The 22432-nt window shown below is 37.3% G+C and overlaps 1 protein-coding gene across 1 annotated transcript in view; it reads left to right on the plus strand.

The window, feature by feature from the left end:
* The window catches only part of Xirp2 (xin actin binding repeat containing 2), a 115227-nt gene that overhangs the window by 74397 nt on the left and 18398 nt on the right, over nucleotides 1–22432 (plus strand). The window contains exon 4 of the mRNA XM_059260603.1: nucleotides 22114–22200. Coding sequence (XP_059116586.1) covers nucleotides 22114–22200 — 87 coding nt within the window. The remainder of the gene's footprint in view (nucleotides 1–22113; nucleotides 22201–22432) is intronic.

The following is a 22432-nucleotide window of genomic DNA, read 5'->3' on the forward strand; positions in this document are numbered from 1 at the left end:
TGTTGTCTTATTGCTCTGGCTAGAACTTCAAGTACTATATTGAATATATATGGGGAGAGCGGACAGCCTTGCCTCCTTCCTGATTTTAGTGGAATTGCTTTGAGTTTCTCTCCATTTAATTTGATGTTGGTTGTTGGCTTGCTGTAAATTGCCTTTATTATGTTTAGGTATGTTCCCTGTATTCCTGATCACTCCAAGACCTTTATCATGAAGGGGTGTTGGATTTTGTCAAATGCCTTTTCTGCATCTAGTGAGATGATCATGTGGTTTTTTTCCTTGAGTTTGTTTATATGGTGTATTACATTGACAGACTTTCGTATGTTGAACCACCCTTGCATCCCTGGAATAAAGCCTACTTGATCATGGTGGATAATTGTTTTGATGTGTTCTTGGAGTCTGTTTGCCAGTATTTTACTGAGTATTTTTGCATCAATGTTCATGAGGGAGATTGGTCTGTAGTTCTCTTTCTTTGTTGCATCCTTGTTTGGTTTAGGAATCAGGGTAATTGTAGCCTCATAGAAGAAGTTTGGTAATGTTCCTTCTGTTTCTATTGTGTGGAACAATTTAGAGAGTATTGGTATTAACTCTTCTTTGAAGATCTGGTAGAATTCTGCGCTGAAACCATCTGGTCCTGGGCTTTTTTTGGTTGGGAGACTTTTAATGACTGTTTCTATTTCATTAGGGGTTATTGGACTATTTAAATGGTTTATCTGGTCTTGATTTAACTTAGGTATGTGGTACCTATCCAGAAAGTTATCCATTTCTTTTAGGTTTTCCAGTTTTGTGGAATAGAGGTTTTTGAAGTATGACCTGATGATTCTCTGGATTTCCTCAATGTCTGTTGTTATGTCCCCCTTTTCATTTCTGATTTTGTTGATTTGGATGCTCTCTCTCTGTCTTTTGGTTAGTTTGGATAAGGGCTTGTCTATCTTGTTGATTTTCTCAAAGAACCAACTCTTTGTTTCATTAATTTTTTGTATTGTTCTCTTTTTTTCTATTTTATTGATTTCAGCTCTCACTTTGATAATTTCCTGGCGTCTATTTTTCCTGGGAGACTTTGCTTCTTCTTGTTCTAGAGCTTTCAGGTGTGCTGTTAAGTCACTAGTGTGAGATTTCTCCAACTTCTTTATGTGGGCATTATTGCTATGAATTTCCCTCTTAGCACTGCTTTCATAGTGTCCCATAGGTTTGGATATGTGGTGTCTTCATTTTTGTTGATCTCTAGGAAGTCTTTAATTTCTTTCTTTATTTCTTCCTTAACCCATTGGTGATTCAGTTGGGTATTATTCAGTTTCCATGAGATTGTAGGTTTTCTGTAGTTTTTGTTGTTGTTGAAATCCAACTTTAGACCATGGTGGTCTGATAGAACACAGGAGGTTATTCCAATTGTTTTGTATCTGCTTAGATTTGTTTTGTGGCCAAGTATATGGTCGATTTTAGAGAAGGTTCCATGGGGTGCTGAGAAGAAGGTAAATTCTTTTTTGTTAGGATGGAATGTTCTGTAGATATCGATTAAGTCCATTTGGGTCATGACATCAATTAAGTCCTTTATTTCTCTGTTTTATATGTGATTTAAGCTTTAGTAATGTTTCTTTTACATATGTGGGTGCCCTTGTGTTTGGGGCATAAATGTTCAGAATTGAGACTTCATCTTGGTGGATCTTTCCTGTGATGAGTATGTAATGCCCTTCTTGATCTCTTTTGATTGATTTTAGTTTGAAGTCTATTTTGCTGGATATCAGGATGGCTACACCCGCTTGTTTCTTAAGACCGTTTGATTGGAAAGTCTTTTCCCAGCCTTTTATTTTTAGGTAGTGCCTATCTTTGAATTTGAGATGTGTTTCTTGTATGCAGCAGAAAGATGGGTCCTGCTTTCGTATCCATTCTGTAAGCCTATGTCTTTTTATAGCTGAAATAAGTCCATTGATATTGAGGGATATTAATGACCAGTGATTGTTCATTCCTGTTATTTTTTGTTGGTGATGTGTGTGTACTTCTCTTCATTGGGGTTTACTGCTGTGGCTTTATCTATTGCCTGTGTTTTCGAGGGTGTATCTGACTTCCTTAGGTTGGAATTTTCCTTCTAGTGCTTTCTGTAGGGCTGGGTTTGTGGATAAGTATTGTTTAAATCTGGCTTTGTCATGGAATGTCTTGTTCACTCCATCTATGATGACTGAAAGTTTTACTGGGTATATTAGTCTAGGCTGGCATCCATGGTCTCTTAGTGTCTGCATTACATCTGTCCAGGTCCTTCTGACTTTCAAAGTCTCCATTGAGAAATCGGGTGTTATTCTGATGGGTTTGCCTTTATATGTCACTTGGCCTTTTTCCTTTGCTGCTCTTAATATTCTTTCTTTATTCTGTACGTTTAGTTGTTTAATTATTATGTGGTGAGGGGACTTTTTTGGGGGGTCTAGTCTGTTTGATGTTCTATAGGCTTCTTGTATCTTCATAGGCATTTCCTTCTTTAAGTTGGGAAAGTTTTCTTCTATGATCTTGTTGAATATATTTTCTGTGCCCTTGAGTTGGTATTCTTCTCCTTCTTCTACCCCTATTATTTGTAGGTTTGGTCTTTTCATGGTGTCCCAAATTTCTTGGACATTTTGGTTCATGACTTTGTTGGCTTTAGTGTTTTCTTTGACTAATGAATCTATTTCTTCTACTGTATCTTCAATGCCAGAGACCCTCTCTTCCATCTCTTGCATTCTGTTGATTATACTTGCATCTGAAGTTCCCAATCGTTTACTCAGATTTTCTATTTCCAGCATTCCCTCTGTTTGTGTCTTCTTCATTTTTTCTATTTCCCTTTTCAGGTCTTGGACTGTTTCCTTCATTTGTTTCATTGATTTTTCTTGATTTTCTTTCAGTACTTTATTGTTTTCTTCCAGGACTTTATTGATTTCTTCTAATTTGTTTGCCCTTTCCTCTAGTTGTTTACAGTGTTCTTCCCATTTTTTTGTCTTTTCCTCTACACAAGCCTTTAGCTTCTTCATGATGTCATTCATAAGGCTGTTTTCTTCTGCTTCTTCCAATTTCTGATGTTCAGGTCTAGGTGTTGGAAGAGGGCTAGGTCCTGGTAATGCTGTATTGCTATTCATTTTGTTGTATGTGTTTCTGCCTTGACATCTGCCCATCTCCTTGTGGTTTGTTCTTTGTCTTATCCGCACACTTGGTTCAGACAGAGCTGACAGATTCAGGAAGTCTCTCTCTCTTGTCTAGATGGGAGCGCTCTTGTCCAAATTGGACATCCGGGGCAGGATGGGAGCTCTTGTCCAGAAGGGAAGTCCAAGGCAGGATGGGAGCTGGGGGCCAGCCTCTAAGTCTCAGGAACAGGCTGTGGGCTCAGGCGGCTGGGCGTAGGGGCAGGGTGTGGAGATTGCAGGGTCTGCTGGGGGTCTTGGAGAAGGGGATCGTTCCCGGTTGGGCTAGAAGGGAACCTGCCTGGTGGCCAGAACCTGGGGCCAAGTTGGGCAGGTCTTCCCTGGAGTGGCTGGTGCCCAGGGATGGGGTCCGAGCCCAGCTAGGGCACTCACCTGTGCTCCAGAAGGGAAGTCCAGGGCAGGGAACCAGAATCTTAATACGAACAATAAGCTGCCTTCTGATCCCATCAGCAGCCTTCGTCTGCCAACGAGGCAACATACCAAAGATTTCGTACTCCTCAAAACAGTACCACCTGCAAGGAATGAAGTGTCCAAACCCATGAGTCTCTGTGTTACACTCAACCAAATGAGGGGAACCAAGACTTAGGAACACCCATTGATGCCAGAGTTGTTAAACAAGATGATGTCTCATCTTATATATGGTTCTGTTTAACAGTACCCACAGGAAAATCATTAAAGAAAAGAGCCAACTTCAGTTACTGGGAGAAGAGGGATTAGTGGTGGGACAAACACAGATCTTCAGAAGAATAGAGTTGGGGCTTGATGGTAGAGCATGCTTATAATGCCAGCACTAAGGAAATTGGAACAGAAAGATCATAACTTTGAGGCCAGCCTCGTCTACTAGCCTGGGCTACATAAGGAGATGGTTACTTTAATACATATACGTGTGTGTGTGTGTGTGTGTGTGTGTGTGTGTGTGTGTGTGTGTGAACTTTGTAGGGAATCTTGATTGGGTTGCCCCACTGATTAGTACTAGTTTTTAACAGCATTCATGTAGATGTTGCCTTTCAAAACGCCATTTTTGCTTCTAGCAGGCATGATTGGCATCTATCTCTCTCTGGGGATATTGAGCCACTCATCAGACTACCTCCTGTTTATTATTTATTTCAAATTTATCCTATCAACCTTCAAAATTGTTTTTCATTTTAAGAGTGAGTCTTCAGCATTCTATACTAGAAAAACTAGTGGATCCTTCACGCTAAAAGGCAAATATCACTTAATGGAACACTCTTTAAATTTTAATTGTTATGCTTCAGATTTGTTTATTTTATGTGTATCAGTTTTTTTGTCAGATGTATGTATATGTACTTCTTGTGTGCCTAGTGCCTACAGAGCTTAAAAAGAGGCCTCAGATCACCTGTAACTGGAGTTACAGATGGTTGTGACTACTATGTGGGTTCTGGGAACTGTTCAGGCCCTCCGTAGAAACTGCCAGTGCTCTTAACTGCTGAGCCATCTCTCCAGTCCAAAAGGACATATTTTTTATTCATTCACTACAACAGGCTCTGGGAGGAACATCTTAAAAATTCAGTTCTCTCAACCTCAAATGAGGACCTCAAAATACAGTGTGAAGCAGCTGCTGGAATGGACTTGTAACGGGAAAGAAACTCCCATTTGTTCCCCACCCACACCCTGTGTTCCTGCCTGTGTGACACTCCACAGCTTCTGGCTGGTGTTCTTAGGGTTTTCATCCCCTTGTTCTACTTTTCCTCATTTAGAAGATTCATTCACATATCATTTATATGCCGTAATATCCACCCACTTTTTGGGTACAGCTCAGTGACCACTTCATACACTTGCAGAGTTATTTAATGTTACCGCAGCTTACTTCTAACATGTGTTTAGCCCTCCAGAAGAACTCTCAGATCCCAAAGCCATAGTCTACCACACTGTGCCCTCCTCTCAAGCTCAACATTTGCCTTCCATCTTTTTAGGTGAATTGTCTCTTCATCCTCTTTCCTTCATCTTTGTGCACCACTGAGGAGGTCTATAATTTTTGAGTCCCAGAAGCTTCTGCCTTTTGGGAGTTGCTTGGTTTCTTCCTGTTTCTTAATTCATTCTGTGGCTTCATTGGAAAGGAATATGTGGGGATACACACATTTTGGAAGTGCTCCTTGCAGTGGAGCACCCAGGAAAGGATTTTTCTATGGAACTGCTGCCCTGAACCTCAGCAAGAGTTGAAAGTATCTTTGCCTGCCCCCCTACTGCCCTCTCCAATGTGCTGGGTGATGCCATGTACTTTCCACATACATCTGCTGTTGCAAAAATGCAAATGTAAACATTCATACTCTGAAAGACGGCATGGCTTTGGAAGGATCCCTGGGCAATTTTAAGTCCACAGAAAACATTTATGACAGCTTGTGACAGATGAGATCTGACATCTGTGTGTTTTCAATTCTATAAAGGTGACCTGCAATCATTTTCAAGCAAACTAAATATATTTTTATCAGTGAGATGTGCACAATGCAGCTACTCATACTTTAAAACTGCCTGTAATTTATGCCACATATATCATTTTTCAAGGTCATGAATTGATACTACCAGCTCTGCCCTGGCCCAGATCACCATCTAAACAAAAGGTTATGGCCAAGAGTGTCATGTAGTGTATTTTAATTATATGCACTATTTTAAACAACTATTTTAACTGAAAACAATAGCCCTCAAAATAAAGTAGTCTGGAGTAACTCTTAGGTCCCTGGCTCCTGAGTCAGACAACTTGGATTATAATCCCTGAGTTAGCCACCTATCCTAATGCCACAAACTGGTTCATTTATAATAATCTGAAAAGTAGAAGCTCACATTTCTGGGGGCTGGTATCTAACATCAAGGTTGTGGAACCCAGTAAGGGTTTTCATACTGCATCTTAACAGGCAAACAGTAAGAGGAGGGGAGAGAAGTATAGATACAGATAAGAAAAGGATGGGAAGGGGGTGCAGGGAGACCCAGATTAACTGAGCAGTTAATGCATGCTAGGCATTTTACTGAGGATAATCATTCTTTGCTTAGAATATGATTTTTAAATCTTTATGCATGTGTAAGGACATGAAGAAGTTTCCTTTACAACTTAACATTCTTGTCAGTTCTTTGCTTAGCTCTAGGTAACAACAGTTTCTTAGGAGCCTCCGAAATAATTAGAAATTAGCTTAAAATGAGCATACCTGTATGTGCTTTGGGCATATGTTGTTCTGGAATTGTCAGAAACACTGCTGAGTGCACATTCTGAAAATTAGAATAGTAAGCAAGTCTTCCTCTGAGGAAAAGTGCTTAGCCTCATCTAAGAAATGAAAAAGATGATGTGTCAAACCTCTCAGAACACAGAGGAGAGGAGAAAGAACAAAGCCCCTTTTGTGCAGGCATTGTGTGTCTCCGGGATGTCTCTGGGAATGGAGTTTGGTTTTTAAGTGGAAGCAATTGAATAGGCTGGCATTGGCTTTCGGAGACCACTTTGTTCATGGTATTGTGGCAAAATGTATGAGAAAAAGATGATTTGGTTAGTGTATGAATCAAACCAGGCAGAAAACGGAAAGCTAATATTACTTGAAGAAATGAAGAAAGGAGGATGGAGAGAAGGTGTTGGTTTACCATATCTAATACTGAAACTCCTACAGTGCGTGTTACGACTTCTCAGCACATTTTACATGTTGGGTGGAAGGGAAAGAAAGTAATTTGTAACTGGAAGAAAATTAACCTGTGACATACTATGGTTTGTACAGTTGGAACAACCAGTAGAGATATTACCACATAAATAGGGTCCATACACCCTTACCTGTAAAAGGCTTGCTTGGTTAAAAATGAAAACTAATGATAAATCGTCCTCCGTTTTGCCCTCACAAATCCAGCCATTTAACCTGTTTATTCACTACAGCTCTTCCTCAATGTCTCTGGCTGAAGTGATAAAAGATTAACTTAGTGCTGACTCCGAATCAGAAGACCAAGCATTTCTAAATGGTGCTCTGTGTCCTCGTCAGTTCACATCTTTCATACTCATATGGCCTGATCTGCAGGAGTTGCTCTATGCAGACTTCAGTTGGCTGACTGATTATTATGTGAACATCCCAGTTGATGACTATGCCTTAGCCAACCACAGTTGATCTTCACAGTTCTTCACTCTTCCCTTCAGTTTAGAAGAAAGTAAAAGTGCCAACTTTAACCCCATCTTGGGTTGATAGGTACATGTTTTATGGTTGATTGTTTTTTCTCTACTCTTGCACTAAGAACATTTTCACCAGGCTCATGAGTGTCTATATCTATGGCTCTCTTGTTGTACTACATTGCAACTGGTTGTCACAAACTGTTTGTGAACAACAAAGTCTCTCTGCCCTTTTCCTGCTTCTTGTATCTCTATAGGGCATGACAGGACCCAGCACTATTTTTAATAGAAATTGAATCCCATAAAGTTATATTCTAAGAAAAACTCCTTTGTTCAATTTGTAAGGTATATTTAGTGAATTTTGTACTTCCTATACCAACTATGTGGAGAAAATCACTAATCAAACTGCAATAGGACTTGTATTTCTCAAGATGGAAGACAGAGTCACCTTTTCTATGACCCTCTACAAATCACTAGTTTTGCCCTTGCCTGTCTTGGGGCATGTTTGAGAATGACCTGCCCCACTATTTCTTGGATTGAGTCCCAGATGCAGTAGTTTCTAGGAGACTGCTGTCTGGGGTTTCTGTAATCCTCTAAGCCTGAAGAAAGCTAGCTGTCTAGACATTCAGAATTCCTGAAAAAGCGCTTCCTAATCCTATACTTAAACCCACTATATAAGAAATTAGAATCAAGGCATTTTCCCTATTTGTCGAAGCCCATTTCTACTTGGACCTACACAGTGGAATTCCCTGGACACTCTGGGCTGGTTCTGATTTATTCCTTTGATAGATCAAGGGTTGGGAAGTATATATCTCTCCGAATCATTCTTTGCCTATCTGTGTATCTGTTTGTTTATTTGCTTGTGAACAACAAAGTCTCATACAGTCCAAGCTGGCCTTGAACTCACTGTGTATCTGAGACTGTTTTCAACTCTTGATCCTTTTTCCCCCGACTTCCCAAATACCGGAGCTACAGGGCTGTACAGCCTGCCTGGATTTCTTGGAGTCATTCTGGTCTGTAACAACGAATATGGTACATTTCTGAGTCAAAATTCATTATTTCAAAACTGACCCTTCTTTTTTTTTTTTTTTTTTTTTTTTTTGGTTTTTTGAGACAGGGTTTCTCTGTGTAACTTTGCACCTTCCCTGGAACTCACTTGGTAGCCCAAGCTGGCCTCAAACTCACAGAGATCCGCCTGGCTCTGCCTCCCAAGTGCTGGGATTAAAGGCGTGCACCACCACCGCCCGGCAAACTGACCCTTCTTTCTCTCTCCTCCCTCTCCATCTCTTTCTTTCCCTTCCTCTCTCTGTCCCTCCCTCCCTCTCTCTTTCTCTCCCTCTCCCTTTCTCTTTTTCTGCAACCTGAGGCTTACTTTCTGCCTACCACTATGACCTCTCCCGGTAGTGGAGCCTTCTTGCTCATGTGGACCTTTCTCTTGAGATGCCAAGGAAAGTTCAAGAACAGAATATGAGGCCATGGAAAGGTGAACAAGGCAGGGCTTTAAAGAAGCTATGGTTAAGTGTAAAAACATTAATTAGACAAACAGCCGATTTAAGAGAAGCCCAAAACCCAGTTAATATTTTTCTTAGTAGTAAACTGTATTGAAAATAGTATATTTGTGCATCTACATGATGCATTAGAATTTTAAAATACATTCAATAATATGATATAATTTAAATGTATGTTAAAGTATTAAACTAAACTAGTACAACAAAAATCCAAATGAATGAATAAATTCATTAGTTTATTAAATTAGTATTCTACAAATTGATTAGAACTTAGATTTAATGAACTCATTATTTCCTTCTGTAGTGAAAAAGAGTATTTGCCATGTTATATAATCTGTGCACTTAATGTCCCTTGAATGGGAACCTTTGATATTTTTATACCAGTAACAATATTTTGTGAATGACACAGAGCTTTATTTAATTATAAGTGTAAAGCTTTATTAGCTAAGTATGTAAAGGTATCTGTAGACTTTTAGAGCTTCACACGACTAAACCAATATGTAACCTTTCCCTGGGATACAAGGTATGCTCATAAAGTAGGATAAGATAGACTTCTGTGATCTACTCACATCAATCGCATTGCTCTGTAGTCATGCATGATAATTTGCAACCTCGGCTGTCCTCAAGTGAAGTTGATGGTAATTGCTAACTGCCTGCTGAGGCATGACTGTAAAGTCTTGGTCACAGTCCCTTCGTAATTTGCCTTTCAGTTTTGTGAGGTGGAACCTTTTGGTATATGAGTTATCCTGCTGGAGCATAGGAGGGGCTGTCTCCTCCCTCCTCCTGGGAACACAGCAGCACATTCTGGTACCTCATTATAAAGGGAATCTCATCTCTCCCTGCACTATGGAGAACATTGGCCTGAAACTCAGTCTTCCTGGTAAAATAGTGCTGTCTGTATGAACATCCATTCAGTGTCAGTTTCTTTTCTGTTTAAAGGGGGCAGGCATGGAATAAATGAACTGATCTCGGTGGCCTCAAGGGGTTTAGAAATGTTAAAATATGGAGGATGCAGTGGATGAGACAAATAGACTTAAGAAAAACTGTGTTGCAAAAAAAAAAAATCTTGAAACAGTTGCTTTTCTTCCTGAAATTTATTTCATTTATTCTTTCAAGCAGAATTTGTAGGAACAAGTGTTCACCCTAATTATCGGAGTCTTACTGCTACAGCGCCTCTGCTTCTTAGTGGTATTGTGGGCCTGCTGTTTCTACAGACCTACTTGTGTTTATAGAAAATGGTTTCATTTTCATTCACAGAAGACAGGCACCCTTACATTTATATCTGTTACTCTTTTAAAGTTAAATGTGTCAGAATTTCTTTATCAAGGAAGTGCGGAGATATTCTCACAGTGCCAGGACCAGGCAAGCAACACTTGAGTCTCCTCCCTAAAGACAAAAGATCATAACAGAATGGCCTCTCCACACTTTACTAGGCACTTTCAAAAGTGTATGTGAAATACTTAAGGGAATTGTATGTCTCTTATGAGAGGTAATGGACATTTAGGAAAAGTTAAGATGATATTTTACTGTTTCTTCTTCCAGAAAACTCAGACTAGCTTAGAAATATGGGTTATCTTTTTTTTTTTATAACTGTACTGATGATAGTTCTCAAGTATATGGATGACATTTCCTAATATGCTAGTTGAATTTGCTGTGTTTTCTGGTTTTATTTTTATTAATGGAATAGCAAGCAATACGATTTTTGGTTCTTGCATTTGTGTATGTTTTAGGAAGCAAGGAAAACATAACAACAAAAGAAAACATTCACATTACAAAATCATTATGTTTGAAGAACTTACTGAAATCTGCAAAATGTGCTTTTCTCACATGGTTACTTTTATAAAAATAGGTGTTTGTTGTAAGTACTTGAATTCAGAGGATATTATTAGCTGTTTCTGGTATACTTCTCTGTCTATAGCTCTCAAAATAAACCCTTCCTCATGGGTCTTTGAAAATGATTGGATTGAGTCAAGCTTGTCTATTCTTTGGATGTTCATTTGGTTATTAATTTGCATAATTACAAAGAAATTATTATGCTGAAAAAGAGCTGGGAGAAAACAGGCCTGAGAAAAGGAAGAGGCACTCAGTGGTTCTGTCCTTAAAACGATGCTGTTGCAGAAATATGTTTAGAAAATTTTTCATTTCTCTAGTTTCTTCAAAAATCTCAGCATTTCAGAACAGAAAATATGATTGCATCTTCTAATGGACTCTCTTTGGATTTTTCTTTTATCTTTCCTTCCTGAGTAATCCACCTACAATAAAGACCAAGTTGTTCACCTTGTTTGTAACAATGAGTAAATGGAGACCTTTCATGTCCCTCCTCATTGATAGAACAGGCTATAAAATATACCAGTCACCCAATCATTACCAACAAGAGAAGTTAAGTCCACTTGGCATATCTTGTTCTGGGGTAAATAGCAATGTCCTGTAGAGATATGAGTACATCCTGCTGTAGTGTACTGAAATATATTCCCCTTCCTTGGCGTATGAATTGTAAAACATATTAAAACATTTCAAAACATTTGGAGGAAATATTGCAGGCTTCAATGAGGTCATGATTATAGTTTGACATTCTGTTTATGAATCTTTTAACATAAGAATTGTGCATTATTATTTGAAAACTACATGAACCATCTAAGTCTTAATTTTCTTCTTTAATTATCAACTAAGGTTTTCTTTTACCCTGTAGTCTCTTTTCATTTTTACTCATTTCGTAATGAGAAGTTGTAACAATAACTCTGTAGTTTAAGAAGATTGCAAATTCATATTGGCTACTTCATTTATTGTGTTTAAGTGTTAAAATATTAGTGTAGTGGGCTGATGCTTAATGTGTTCTATTCATAGCATGACTTTGGATTTTTCTGTTTGATTTCTTCATAAGTATTTTTTAGACAGTGTCATACTGTATAGCTAAGACTGGCCTTGAATGCATGATCATCATGCCTTACCCTTCAGGTATTTGTCATCACCCAGCCACTTTTGTCATTTTTTTAATTGTGTGTTTCATTTCTCCTTTCACTCCCTTTTCTTGTTAAACTGATGTGTAATCAATGCATCTAAAATTAGAATTTTCATGAAAGTGGGTATTATACAGCATATTGGGCCTTCTACATCAAATGATATGTTCCAGCATGCTTTCAGTAGCAGCTTGGTCTCCTTCGACCGTTCTACAGCTTGTGACTCCAAAGCTTAGTAACAAGGATTCTATGTGTGCTGTGGATATCACTCTGTATGCTGTGAATGTGTTGCTCTGATTGCTTAATAAATAAAGTGCTGATTGGCCAGGCAGGAAGTATAGGCGAGACAAAGAGAGAGGAGAACTCTGGTAACAGGAAGGCTGAGTCAGGAGTCGCCAGCCAGACACATAGGAAGCAAGATGTAAAAGTATTGGTAAGCCACAAGCCATGTGGCAACTGATAGATTAATGGAACTGGGTTAATTTAAGATATAAGAACTAGATAGCAAGAAGCCTGCCACGGCCATACAGTTTATAAATAATATAATCTCTGTGTGTTTACTTGGGTCTGAGCGGCTGCAGGAGCCCGGTGGACACAAGAAAACTCCAACTACATATGTGAGGTTGAAATTAATTATGACTTTATAACATCATTTCTCACTTCAACTGATGGTAAACTCCAGGCACAAGGCAGCAGTTGCATCTGTCACTCTAAGCTTTTTCTTTTCTCCTTGGGAGTCACCAGAAGGTACATTCACCCATGCAATTGAGGGCAATCACATTTGCAATGCCCTTTATTTGGAAGAAAACCCAAGTGATCAACCTAATTCATCTTTAATTATAATTAGTATTTACAATGAAGTGCTTTGTTTGCACAGACAACCTAGGGTACTTATATGAAAGCCAAATCTATTTTCTCCTTCATCTTTCTTGTTTGGGTTTTATACAAAGATTAAAAATGTCATTTTACCCAGTGAAAAAGACTGATGGCCATACAGACTCAAAAGGGGAATGCAGTCAGGCGGGTTTGTGTAGGACGAACTCCTAGTGACATGCTTAGCAGGCAAGGTGTACTGTCAAAGTCTGCATACAGTTCTTATAAAATTATATGAAATTCATTTAAAATAAATAAGCCTCCCTCAAATCAACTCCCTCAAAGACTTGAGTAGTACTTCCTACTGTGTTATCTGATGTCAAAAGTGAATGTCATGGATTCTCTTTTGTTTTTCACTGGTTTCCTTTTGGTTAAGAGTATGTCAGAATTCACTATTAATACTTTTTAGCAAGAGAAATGAATAATCACATATTTGGGCATCCAAACTTCCTTCAATTTCACTTTTCAATGAAGCAGAACCTATCAGCATGAGGAGACACTGAAAATATCACATATTCACTAGCCTTCTTGATTTCCTGTATCTGTATCTGTGAATTATACTGCACTGGTTAGACCTCCACCTGAAGACTGGCATAAGAAGTTAATGATGTAAGATGGAGGATCCATCACCATAAGGTATGACAACTGTATTCTACATTGTTAATGGATACAGATTTATTCCTGCTTTTCTAGAGAATTCTGAGATGCACACCACACCCCTATTAATAAACTCTTTAATAAATTCCTTTCTGTTTATGCCATCAGTCAATTTCACTTGAAAATGAGAGGTATGAGTGATAAAGACAAAATATATAAAAATGTTAATACTGCTTAAAGTAGAGCTAAGAGTCATACAACAATGAATTTTATTAAAGGAAAAAGTATGGAAATCAGTCTGTAGATACCCACAGCTTCTTTTTACTGTGAACTGACTGTTCACTATGTAGCCATTTATGAAAAAGAACAATAGACCCACTGACTAGGTGGTTACATGGCCAACTTCTGGCCATGTATTTAGAGATTGTTTCTATGTCTAAGGAATCATGACAGTTTGGAAGGCTCACAATATGTATAATTTGCCCCATCTCATAAAGAAATCCCTTAAACCCACTACTTCTTCAGTAGGGGGAAAGAAGTGTGCATGGTACTTGATTTTTCTCTTGTTTCTGGACTTTTGATAAACTTCAGCAATAGAAGATCAAGGACACCTGAGGTGTCAATTGAAACTCAGAGTAAGCTAAGGGAAAACTCCACATGCAACATGGAATTATACATTTGGGTAAGAATGTCATAGGCATGATGGAGGCATAAACAAAAAAATGAAACTATTAGGAAAACATGATATGTCATGTTGAAGAATTGTCACCTTGTTCTCAAGCCACCAAGGACCACTGAAATTTTAACAGGGGAGTAAGATGAACAAATATGCTTCCCAGAAAGATTATTATGCCTGCAAATGATTGATATAAGTTGATGTTAAGATTAGATAGGATAGAATAAGTTGAAGTATCAAAAAAGTTCAAATACTGCGGATTTTAAGAGTTAAAGAGGTCAGAAGAGAGAGCTCTAGCTGAAGGAGCATTTACATAGTGTTAGCTAGCTTGTGCTAAGTAAACTAAGGGCTATTGCTGAGCAAGGGCAGATGCTTCTATCTTGGCTTATATTAATTGATATAGTGAAAACTCTTGCTTCAGGTTATATTTTTCTTGGAATATTTCAACGTTTTTAAATTTTTAATGGATAATTTTACTGCTTTTACAGTTTTGGCCACTTTCCCTTTGCTGTATTATTATTTATAACCCTAGCTTCCCTTTGATTGTAAGGTGTTTTAGTTTATGTGGAACTGAAATATTACATATGTATATATCTTAACATATTTCTACATAAAACCTCTAGAGACAATCTTTTATTTATTGTAAGTTGAATGTTTATAGTAAGCTGCTTTTTCCATTTGTCAAATAAATATTGTTATTTATGCAGCTAATATGTTTGATGACCCAGTTGAGAGTACATATTTCATATGCTGCATTTATGAATCTTCAGCCATTTTAGACTCAGGCTTGATGGCTCTATAAATAAAATGCTTAAAGAAGAGGACAGTCAGTGTTTAAGCATTTAAACTTAGCACTGAGTATTCAGAATCCACTCTGAGGAGGACAAACATTCTTTTTCACTTTTAAACTAAGCATCTTTTATTTAAAATTACTATTGTTATCATATTTAAAGAGAATCAAAATCCAATTTGATGAAAGAGTTAAAATTAATTAGATAACAGACCTTTCCAAGATCTTTGCAATTAACTTTCATAATCACACACACATTTGAATGTATTTAGTATTTTTGTCTAAGGTTGAAACATTTCATATTATAAATATGAATACATATATTTGCATCTACATATATAAATCAAATATCTCTAGAAAAGCAAGAGAGATCAAGATATATAGATTATAGATAGTTATATATGGATAGATGATAGGTAGGTAGATAAATAGATAATAAATAGATACATAGACAGATGATAGAAATATGATCACAGAAGCTTACTATAATAGTGTTCCCAATGCTTAGCACAAAATATCTGTAGATATTTTTGCAATCTAGCTAGTTGAGCAAATAAATGCACATGTCATCATGTAAGAAAGCAATGTTTTTCAGAGGAATAAATCAGTATCTCAAATTTTTTAAATATTTTAAATCATTAGCCCCTTAAGATATAATACGAGAGTTTTGCTGGCTAGTTCTTGCTGTGGGATGTCTTTCTGTATGCCTTGAAGGTGTTGCTCTGATTGACTGATAAACAAAATGCTAATTGGCCAGTAGCCAGGCAGGAAGTATAGTGTAGGTGGGATAAGGAGAGGAGAATTCTGTAAAGTAGAAAGCTGAGTAAGGAGTTGCTGCCAGCCGCTGCCACCATGAGAAGTAAAGATACCGGTAAGCCACGAGCCACGTGGCAAGGTATAAATTAATAGAAATGGATTAATTTAAGATATAAAAACTAGATAGCAAGAAGCCTGCCATGGCCATACAGTTTATAAGTAATATAAGTCTGTGTATTTACTTGGGTCTGAGTGGCTATGGGCCTGGTGGGACTGGAAAATCTCCAGCTACAAATGGTGCCCAATGTGGAGCACGAACCCATGACTGTGGGATTAACAGTCCCATGCTCTACTGACTGAGTTAGTTGGGTACGAATTATTGTGTAGGTGGTATAAGGAGAGAGGAGAATTCTAGGAAGCAGAAGGCTGAGTCAGGAGTTGCTGCCAGCCACCATGGTCATGAGAAGTGAGATGTAAAGATACAGGTAAGCCATGAGCCATGTGGCAAGGTATAGATTAATAGATATGAGTTAATTTAAGATATAAGAACTAGGTAGCAAGAAGCCTGCCACGGCCACACGGTTTGTAAGTAATATAAGTCTGTGTGTTTACTTGGGTCTGAATAGCTGCGGGCCCAGTGGGACTGAGAAATCTCCAGCTAGAAGTTTTTATAATTTTAGGAGTGATTATTACTAGAACAAGTAAAATTTTGATTCTGAGTATATTGAGTCACACAAAGAATCAGGACTTAAAATTGTCATAACATTTGTTTTTCTCTAATTTTTATAAATTTAAAATCAAACAAAGTATTTTTCATTATTGTAACTATCACAACCTAGTTTTCATGTCACAATAATCTAGTCAATGCATTCTAGTACTGCTTGTAAGTGGTGCTTGTCAGCCTATAAGATTCATCAACTCTGTGAGTAAAAGCAGTTTACTAAGACGATGAATAAGAATGACTTTTCTCAGCACCACTAATGTATTTTTAAAGGGTAGTTGAAATGTTTTTTCTTGGTTTGAAGATTCTTTACCTTTGTTTATTTCTTATTTGTGTATTTACTGTTTTTTGGTACAGCTTCTTGTCCCTCTAGTGATGCTCTCAATGCTTTTCGCCTTACTCCTGCACTATCCAAATTATCCCATAGACATTTTGATCACCGAATCAAGCATCCTTTCTCTGAGTAGGCTTTGTAAACTGATTCACATGTTGATATTATATACATTAACTACAGTAGCTTCATTTACTAATTATACCTGTTAAATAGCTGGGAAGTACAATAGCTTAATAACAAAGATGTGAGCACACTGTTGCGGGAATAAAAACAACAGAGAAGCAAGAATTTCTAACTACATGAAGAAAAGTCATAAATACCATAAAATAGAAAAAAATTGAACCAAGCCTTCAAAGAATATAAGAATATGAAAAATATTGAACCATTAACACAACAAGTATATATCAGTTGCATATTATGACTTTTAGCAGACTTTTTTAAATATTTAAAAAAGAAACATTAAAGGAAAACATTTTATCTTGCATATAGGCAAATCAAGACAAATGCCTGATTCAACCATAGGTTTTTAAACTCAGACCTCAAAAGAAAGAGCTGCTTGCCCTATCAATCTTGAATCCACAGGATAATAGGCATGTTTTTGTATCGTTTATGTCTGTTTGACAGAAATGCAGCTAAGTTAACATGCCATAACCCTTTCTACTTTCATTACAAATGAGATTAGTTGTAGGTAAAATGTCTCAACTGATGTCTAGCATGAACTATTTTTTCACTTTGAGAGACAGGTAGCCATGATTCTGCTAGTTTTTCTTCATTTGTTTTCCTTCTAGAGAATACTAAGCTCATACTAATAGTGAGTTAGCATTTTTTTAAAGACTTTTTTTAAAATTTTTCTTCTCTGAGAGCCTTAGAATGAATATAAATCGTTGTCCATGAAAATTAACAATGCTTTTTCCTATAATGTCAATGACAGATTGGACAGGCAGAATATGGACATTCTCCTTGCTAGAAAAATTTTCTAAAAGTTTGTGCATAATACACATGGCTAATCTATGAGCTAACATGAAATATGTGTAGGCCATGCTTACACCTTAATAATGCTTAAATCTGTCCTTCAGACTTCAAAGTTCAAATATTTATATTTTCTCTTATCTTCCTTTTAATGGCAACATGAAATGGAAAAGTTGAATTTAAATATGATTTAGTGATTTGCCAGAAGATTACAATGTATCCAGTCCAGGGGGAAGTTAATATTGACTCATCATTCTTAGCTATTGGCTAATCTACCTGAGAACAAAACAACATCTTTTTTTTCATTCAGCCTGGTCTCTAGTTGGATTTAATTTCAACAACCAATTTCATGAATCGTTTCATGTGAACTTGTGTGTAGTGTTCTGACTTGAATTCTTTATTATATTTTATTTGAGTAATTTGAGTTCTGCCTGTGCATTATAATGTTATCTCCTTTAACCTAATCCTAAACTCTAGACAACAAAAAATTAGAAAGAGAGATTCAAATTTAAAATTCAAATTATACTACTTGCAAAATGGAAACCAGAATAAATGATAGAAACACGATCTTGGAATATTTTAAGAAAGATTTTGTGTGAGTTACAGCAACCAGGGGACAGTAAAATTGATGCACTGAAGCTCACATATCAAACTCGTGTAGCAATTACAGTTCTACTTAGCAATGGCACATAAATGCTGAAGTTGAAACCTACAACTATAAATAAAATTGATGTGCACTTGTATTGCTGATGTTGTTCCATCTCCTATAAGAAAATGCACTTGGAGGTGATAAGAACTGGCTTACTGGCTAGGTTTTTTCTTGAATATGTACATGTTCACTATAAATTTTCTTCTCTGGAAAGTGATAAATTTTAAGTCATGTCAAAAATTCATTTATTTCCAGTTTTTAATCACAAATATTTTGCCTTTGTCTTTTATACAACAGAGAATTTTGTCACTTCACTCTCAAAATAACAATTGGTGACAAGTACCAAAAGCTATAGTTTCTATAAGTACCAGAATAAAAGCACATTTTAAATGTCATTTTGACAAATACGGGAAACTCATAGGGATATTGGCTTAATAGTACATGCACCATCTAAGATTAGCCACTGCTTTGTGTTGGCCAGATACTGCTGTGTCAGATATTCACCTTTCAAATGGAGAAAGAAGCATTAATTTTTGCAGTGCGAACTAATCCAAAACACTAAAAAAATCACTATGTAAGACAAATACAGTGTGCTAGGAAGTCAGCATTGGCACACAGGCTTCCGTGGACATAATCACTCTGCACCTCAGCTAAGACTTGGTGCAGGTCTGGTTCTCAGTCCTCTTTGCTGTTTCAGTGTCCAGTTGGCTTTGAGAACATTACAGGAAGCTCTCCCTATTTCTCAAAAGATGGAAAGCTCTGTTGCTAATCGAGAGAGTTACCATTGTGTTTCCTGTGTTTTTCCCACCAGCTGTCTTTGGTGGCTTTTATCACTCTGTCCCGCACAATGCTTCCAACACCATTAGGTAAACCCTAACTATGCAAGGCATCTCATCATATGGAATTCTGATTCTTTGAATTTACAAGAAGCAACATGGATCACCTATTTTCTATATTCCTCCTTGAAGGAGTAAATATTTTTTCTTCCTTCTCATTGTTCCATCTTTCAGTATCTATAACACACCTGGGAAGTGAGTTTAAATAAAATTAATCTATTAATAGGATTTTGCTATTTTATTCTTTCTTTCTGTTCTGATTCATTCATTATGTGAACTTGTCTTTAATGGAAATTATGTGACAAGCATATACCTAATATCATTTGAAGTACATAGTCCCTTAACTAGGGATGTGAAACTGTTCTTTTTAGAAAAACATATTCACTGATCTGCTTTATTTTAATAAAAAAATTCACATGTTTTAAAGTAGAAAACCCAGATTTTCCATTATATTTTGTGGATTTCTAGGGAAATTTTTCTTAATTCTCCTACCTGGAAAACTATGATGGAATCAGATTATCCCACATACCTCTAAATTAGCAATACCTGTTGCTTAGCTTATCAGATATCTAACCTTGCCTCCAAGTGCCCTTATGGGAATGGGAAGCCACATGTTACACCCTATGTGTATGATGTAATTTACAAAAGGTATAATCAAGAACAAGATGCCATGAAGTAATTTTATACTTTAAGAGATTAGAAATTGACACTTTACAATTATTTAACTCATTGTAAAAATATACTGTAATTCTTCTGTTCACTTAAGAAAAGCAATATACCTATACTCTCTAGATTACTCTTTTTTTTAATGTGCATTAGTGTTTTGCTATGGGATTCATGCCCCCTAGAACTGGAGTTAAATACAGACAGTCGTGAGCTGCCATATGGGTGTTGGGAGTTGAACCCGGACTGGAAGAGGAGTCAGAGTTCTTAACATCTGAGCCATCTCTCCAGCCCTAGATAATTATTATTATTAGCAAATAATTTTAAAAATATTAAATATCAAAAATGATATTAATCACTTAGACATAAATATAAATGTGAGATTTCAACTTTGCATAATTCCCAATACATGCATTCTTATAAGGCCAGCTGTGCATATCCCCATTTTCTATTTTGTTCCAAGTTCATATTATTTTATTTATGGTATGTCTAAATCTTTAAATCAGTTTCATAAGCTTTTATTTTATTATTTAAATTATTTTTCCTTTTTTTTGAAAACAGATTTTTTTCCCTATGGTATATCCTGATTATAGTTTCCCCTACCTCTCCTCCTCCCAATTCTACCTACTTCCCTTTCATGTGGATCCATGCCCTTATGTCTCTCATAGAAAAGAACAGGCTTCTAAGAGATAACAAAACATAACCAGATAAAATAAAATAAGATCAAACAAAAACCATCAAATAGAAGTGGCATAAGACAAACCAACAAAAGGAAAAGAACCCAAGAGAAAGGACAAGAATCAGAGACCCACTCATGCACACATTCAGGAGTGCCATATAATACTAAGCAAACTGAAAACTCTAATGTAAAGTAAGACTTCAGCAGAGTGTAATCACTTTGACAATCAGTCACCTGTGTCAGAACCATGTTCTATGCTAAAGGAAGGGTTAGAATTGCCAAGATTATCTGGAGCTTAGATTCAGTTGGGCTTTCTATGCTAACTTAAATAAAATAAAAAATATTCTCATGCAAATACAGACCTTGTGTGGGTCTGAGCTATGTCCTCCACAAACACCTAATGGTTGTATAGCTTGTGTTCTTGTGGGACCACCAACAATGGGTAGGGGGAGTGTCTCTGACTCTTTTGACTGTGCTTGGGACCCTTTTCCTCCTACTGGGTTGCCTTGTCCAGCTCTGATATGAGGATTTGTGCCCAGTCTTATTGTACCTTGTTAGGCCATGCTCTGTGGATATCTGTGGGAGGGAGGCCTGCTTTTTTATTGGAAACAGAAGGAGATGATCTGAGGAGAAGAGAGGTGGGGAGAGGGACTGGAGGAGTGGAGCGAGGGGAAACTGAGGTCATGATGTAATGTGTGAAGGAAGAATAAAAATTTCAAAAATATATCCACATGTATATACTATCATGATGTGGCTCTTTTATGCTGGTTATAATTAAAGGCTTCATTTTAATTAAACTCTGTGGGTCTCATCATAATTGACAATCAATGTAAAAACTATAGTAGGTCGTAGACCTATGAAAACATATATAATAAACAAAAAAAATCTATTATTTTTCATTAAGAATTTGCATTTTTTGTTTCATCCTCATTCACACACTGGAATAAACTACTTACAGGAAGAAGTAGATAGTACAATGGCTTCTAAAGATATCTACATCTTCACTTTCAGAATATATGAATATGTTAAATTATTTTGCAAATTAGAATTAAGGAGAAGATTAAATAAAGCTACCAGTCACACGGTTTTATGATGAGAAAATAAATCCATGTCCATCATAGTCAGTCCATCATAGTCACAAAGGTCCTTAGAAGTTGAAGATGACATCAGATAGGTGGTGATGAGAAAGGACCTCAGCTAGATGAAAGAGGAGGCCATGAGCAAAGGAGAGTGACAGCTTCTAGAAGCTTCCAAAGATAAAGGAATGAGATCTCCCATAGGACCTGAAGAAAGAAGTTGATACCTTGTAACACCCGTGAGACTCAGGGAGACATGTTCAGAATTTCTGAACCTTTTAAGGATAAAACCACTAGATTACGCCATTTTAAATAACCATATTTACAGCATCTTGTTTTGACAGCCAAGCATGAGGAGGAAGACTGTGCTGCCACTGCTCCTGCTCCTCCTGCTCCTCCTGCTCCTCCTGCTCCCCCTGCTCCTCCTTTTCCTCCTGCTCCTCCTGCTCCCCCTGCTCCTCCTGTTCCCCCTGCTCCTTCTGCTCCCCCTGCTCCCCCTGCTCCTCCTGCTCCTCCTGCTCCCCCTGCTCCTCCTGCTCCCCCTGCTCTCCCTCCTCCTCCTGCCCCCACTCCCCCTGCTTCTCCTCCTGTTCCTCCTTCTCTTCCTCCTCCCCCTGCTCCTCTGATCATCTTCCTCTTTCTCCCTCTCCTCCTCTTCCTCCCCTTCTTCCCTTCTCTTTTCAGAAATATCTGTCACAGAAATTAATAAAAGTTCATTTTTTCAGACATTGTAAAATAAATTGTCTGACTGTTTATATGTCTAATTGCTCATTTTCAGGAAGCAATCCACAGCAGTCAAGAAATGAGAAGGAATGAACAAGAAGTTTCTAAAGCATATGGAACTGATGTCTTCAAAACAGAAATGGTAATTGCTTAGGAACACAATAATTTTCAAATGATCTCCAGGACACTGTAGAATTTTTGACTTTGCTGTAAACATATGCTTTTACTATATGTACTTAGTATAAATATACAGCAGTGAGTCTAACTCTACTTTCCAGTTAGAACTATTTTTAAAAATGAAACAAGCAGCCTAAAAGATGCCTGCAGTTAGGTGCTGTTCACATATGTTCTGTTATAATTTGAGTACACATTAA

This window comes from Peromyscus eremicus, chromosome 4 (assembly GCF_949786415.1).
Source record: "Peromyscus eremicus chromosome 4, PerEre_H2_v1, whole genome shotgun sequence".
NCBI lineage: Eukaryota > Metazoa > Chordata > Mammalia > Rodentia > Cricetidae > Peromyscus > Peromyscus eremicus.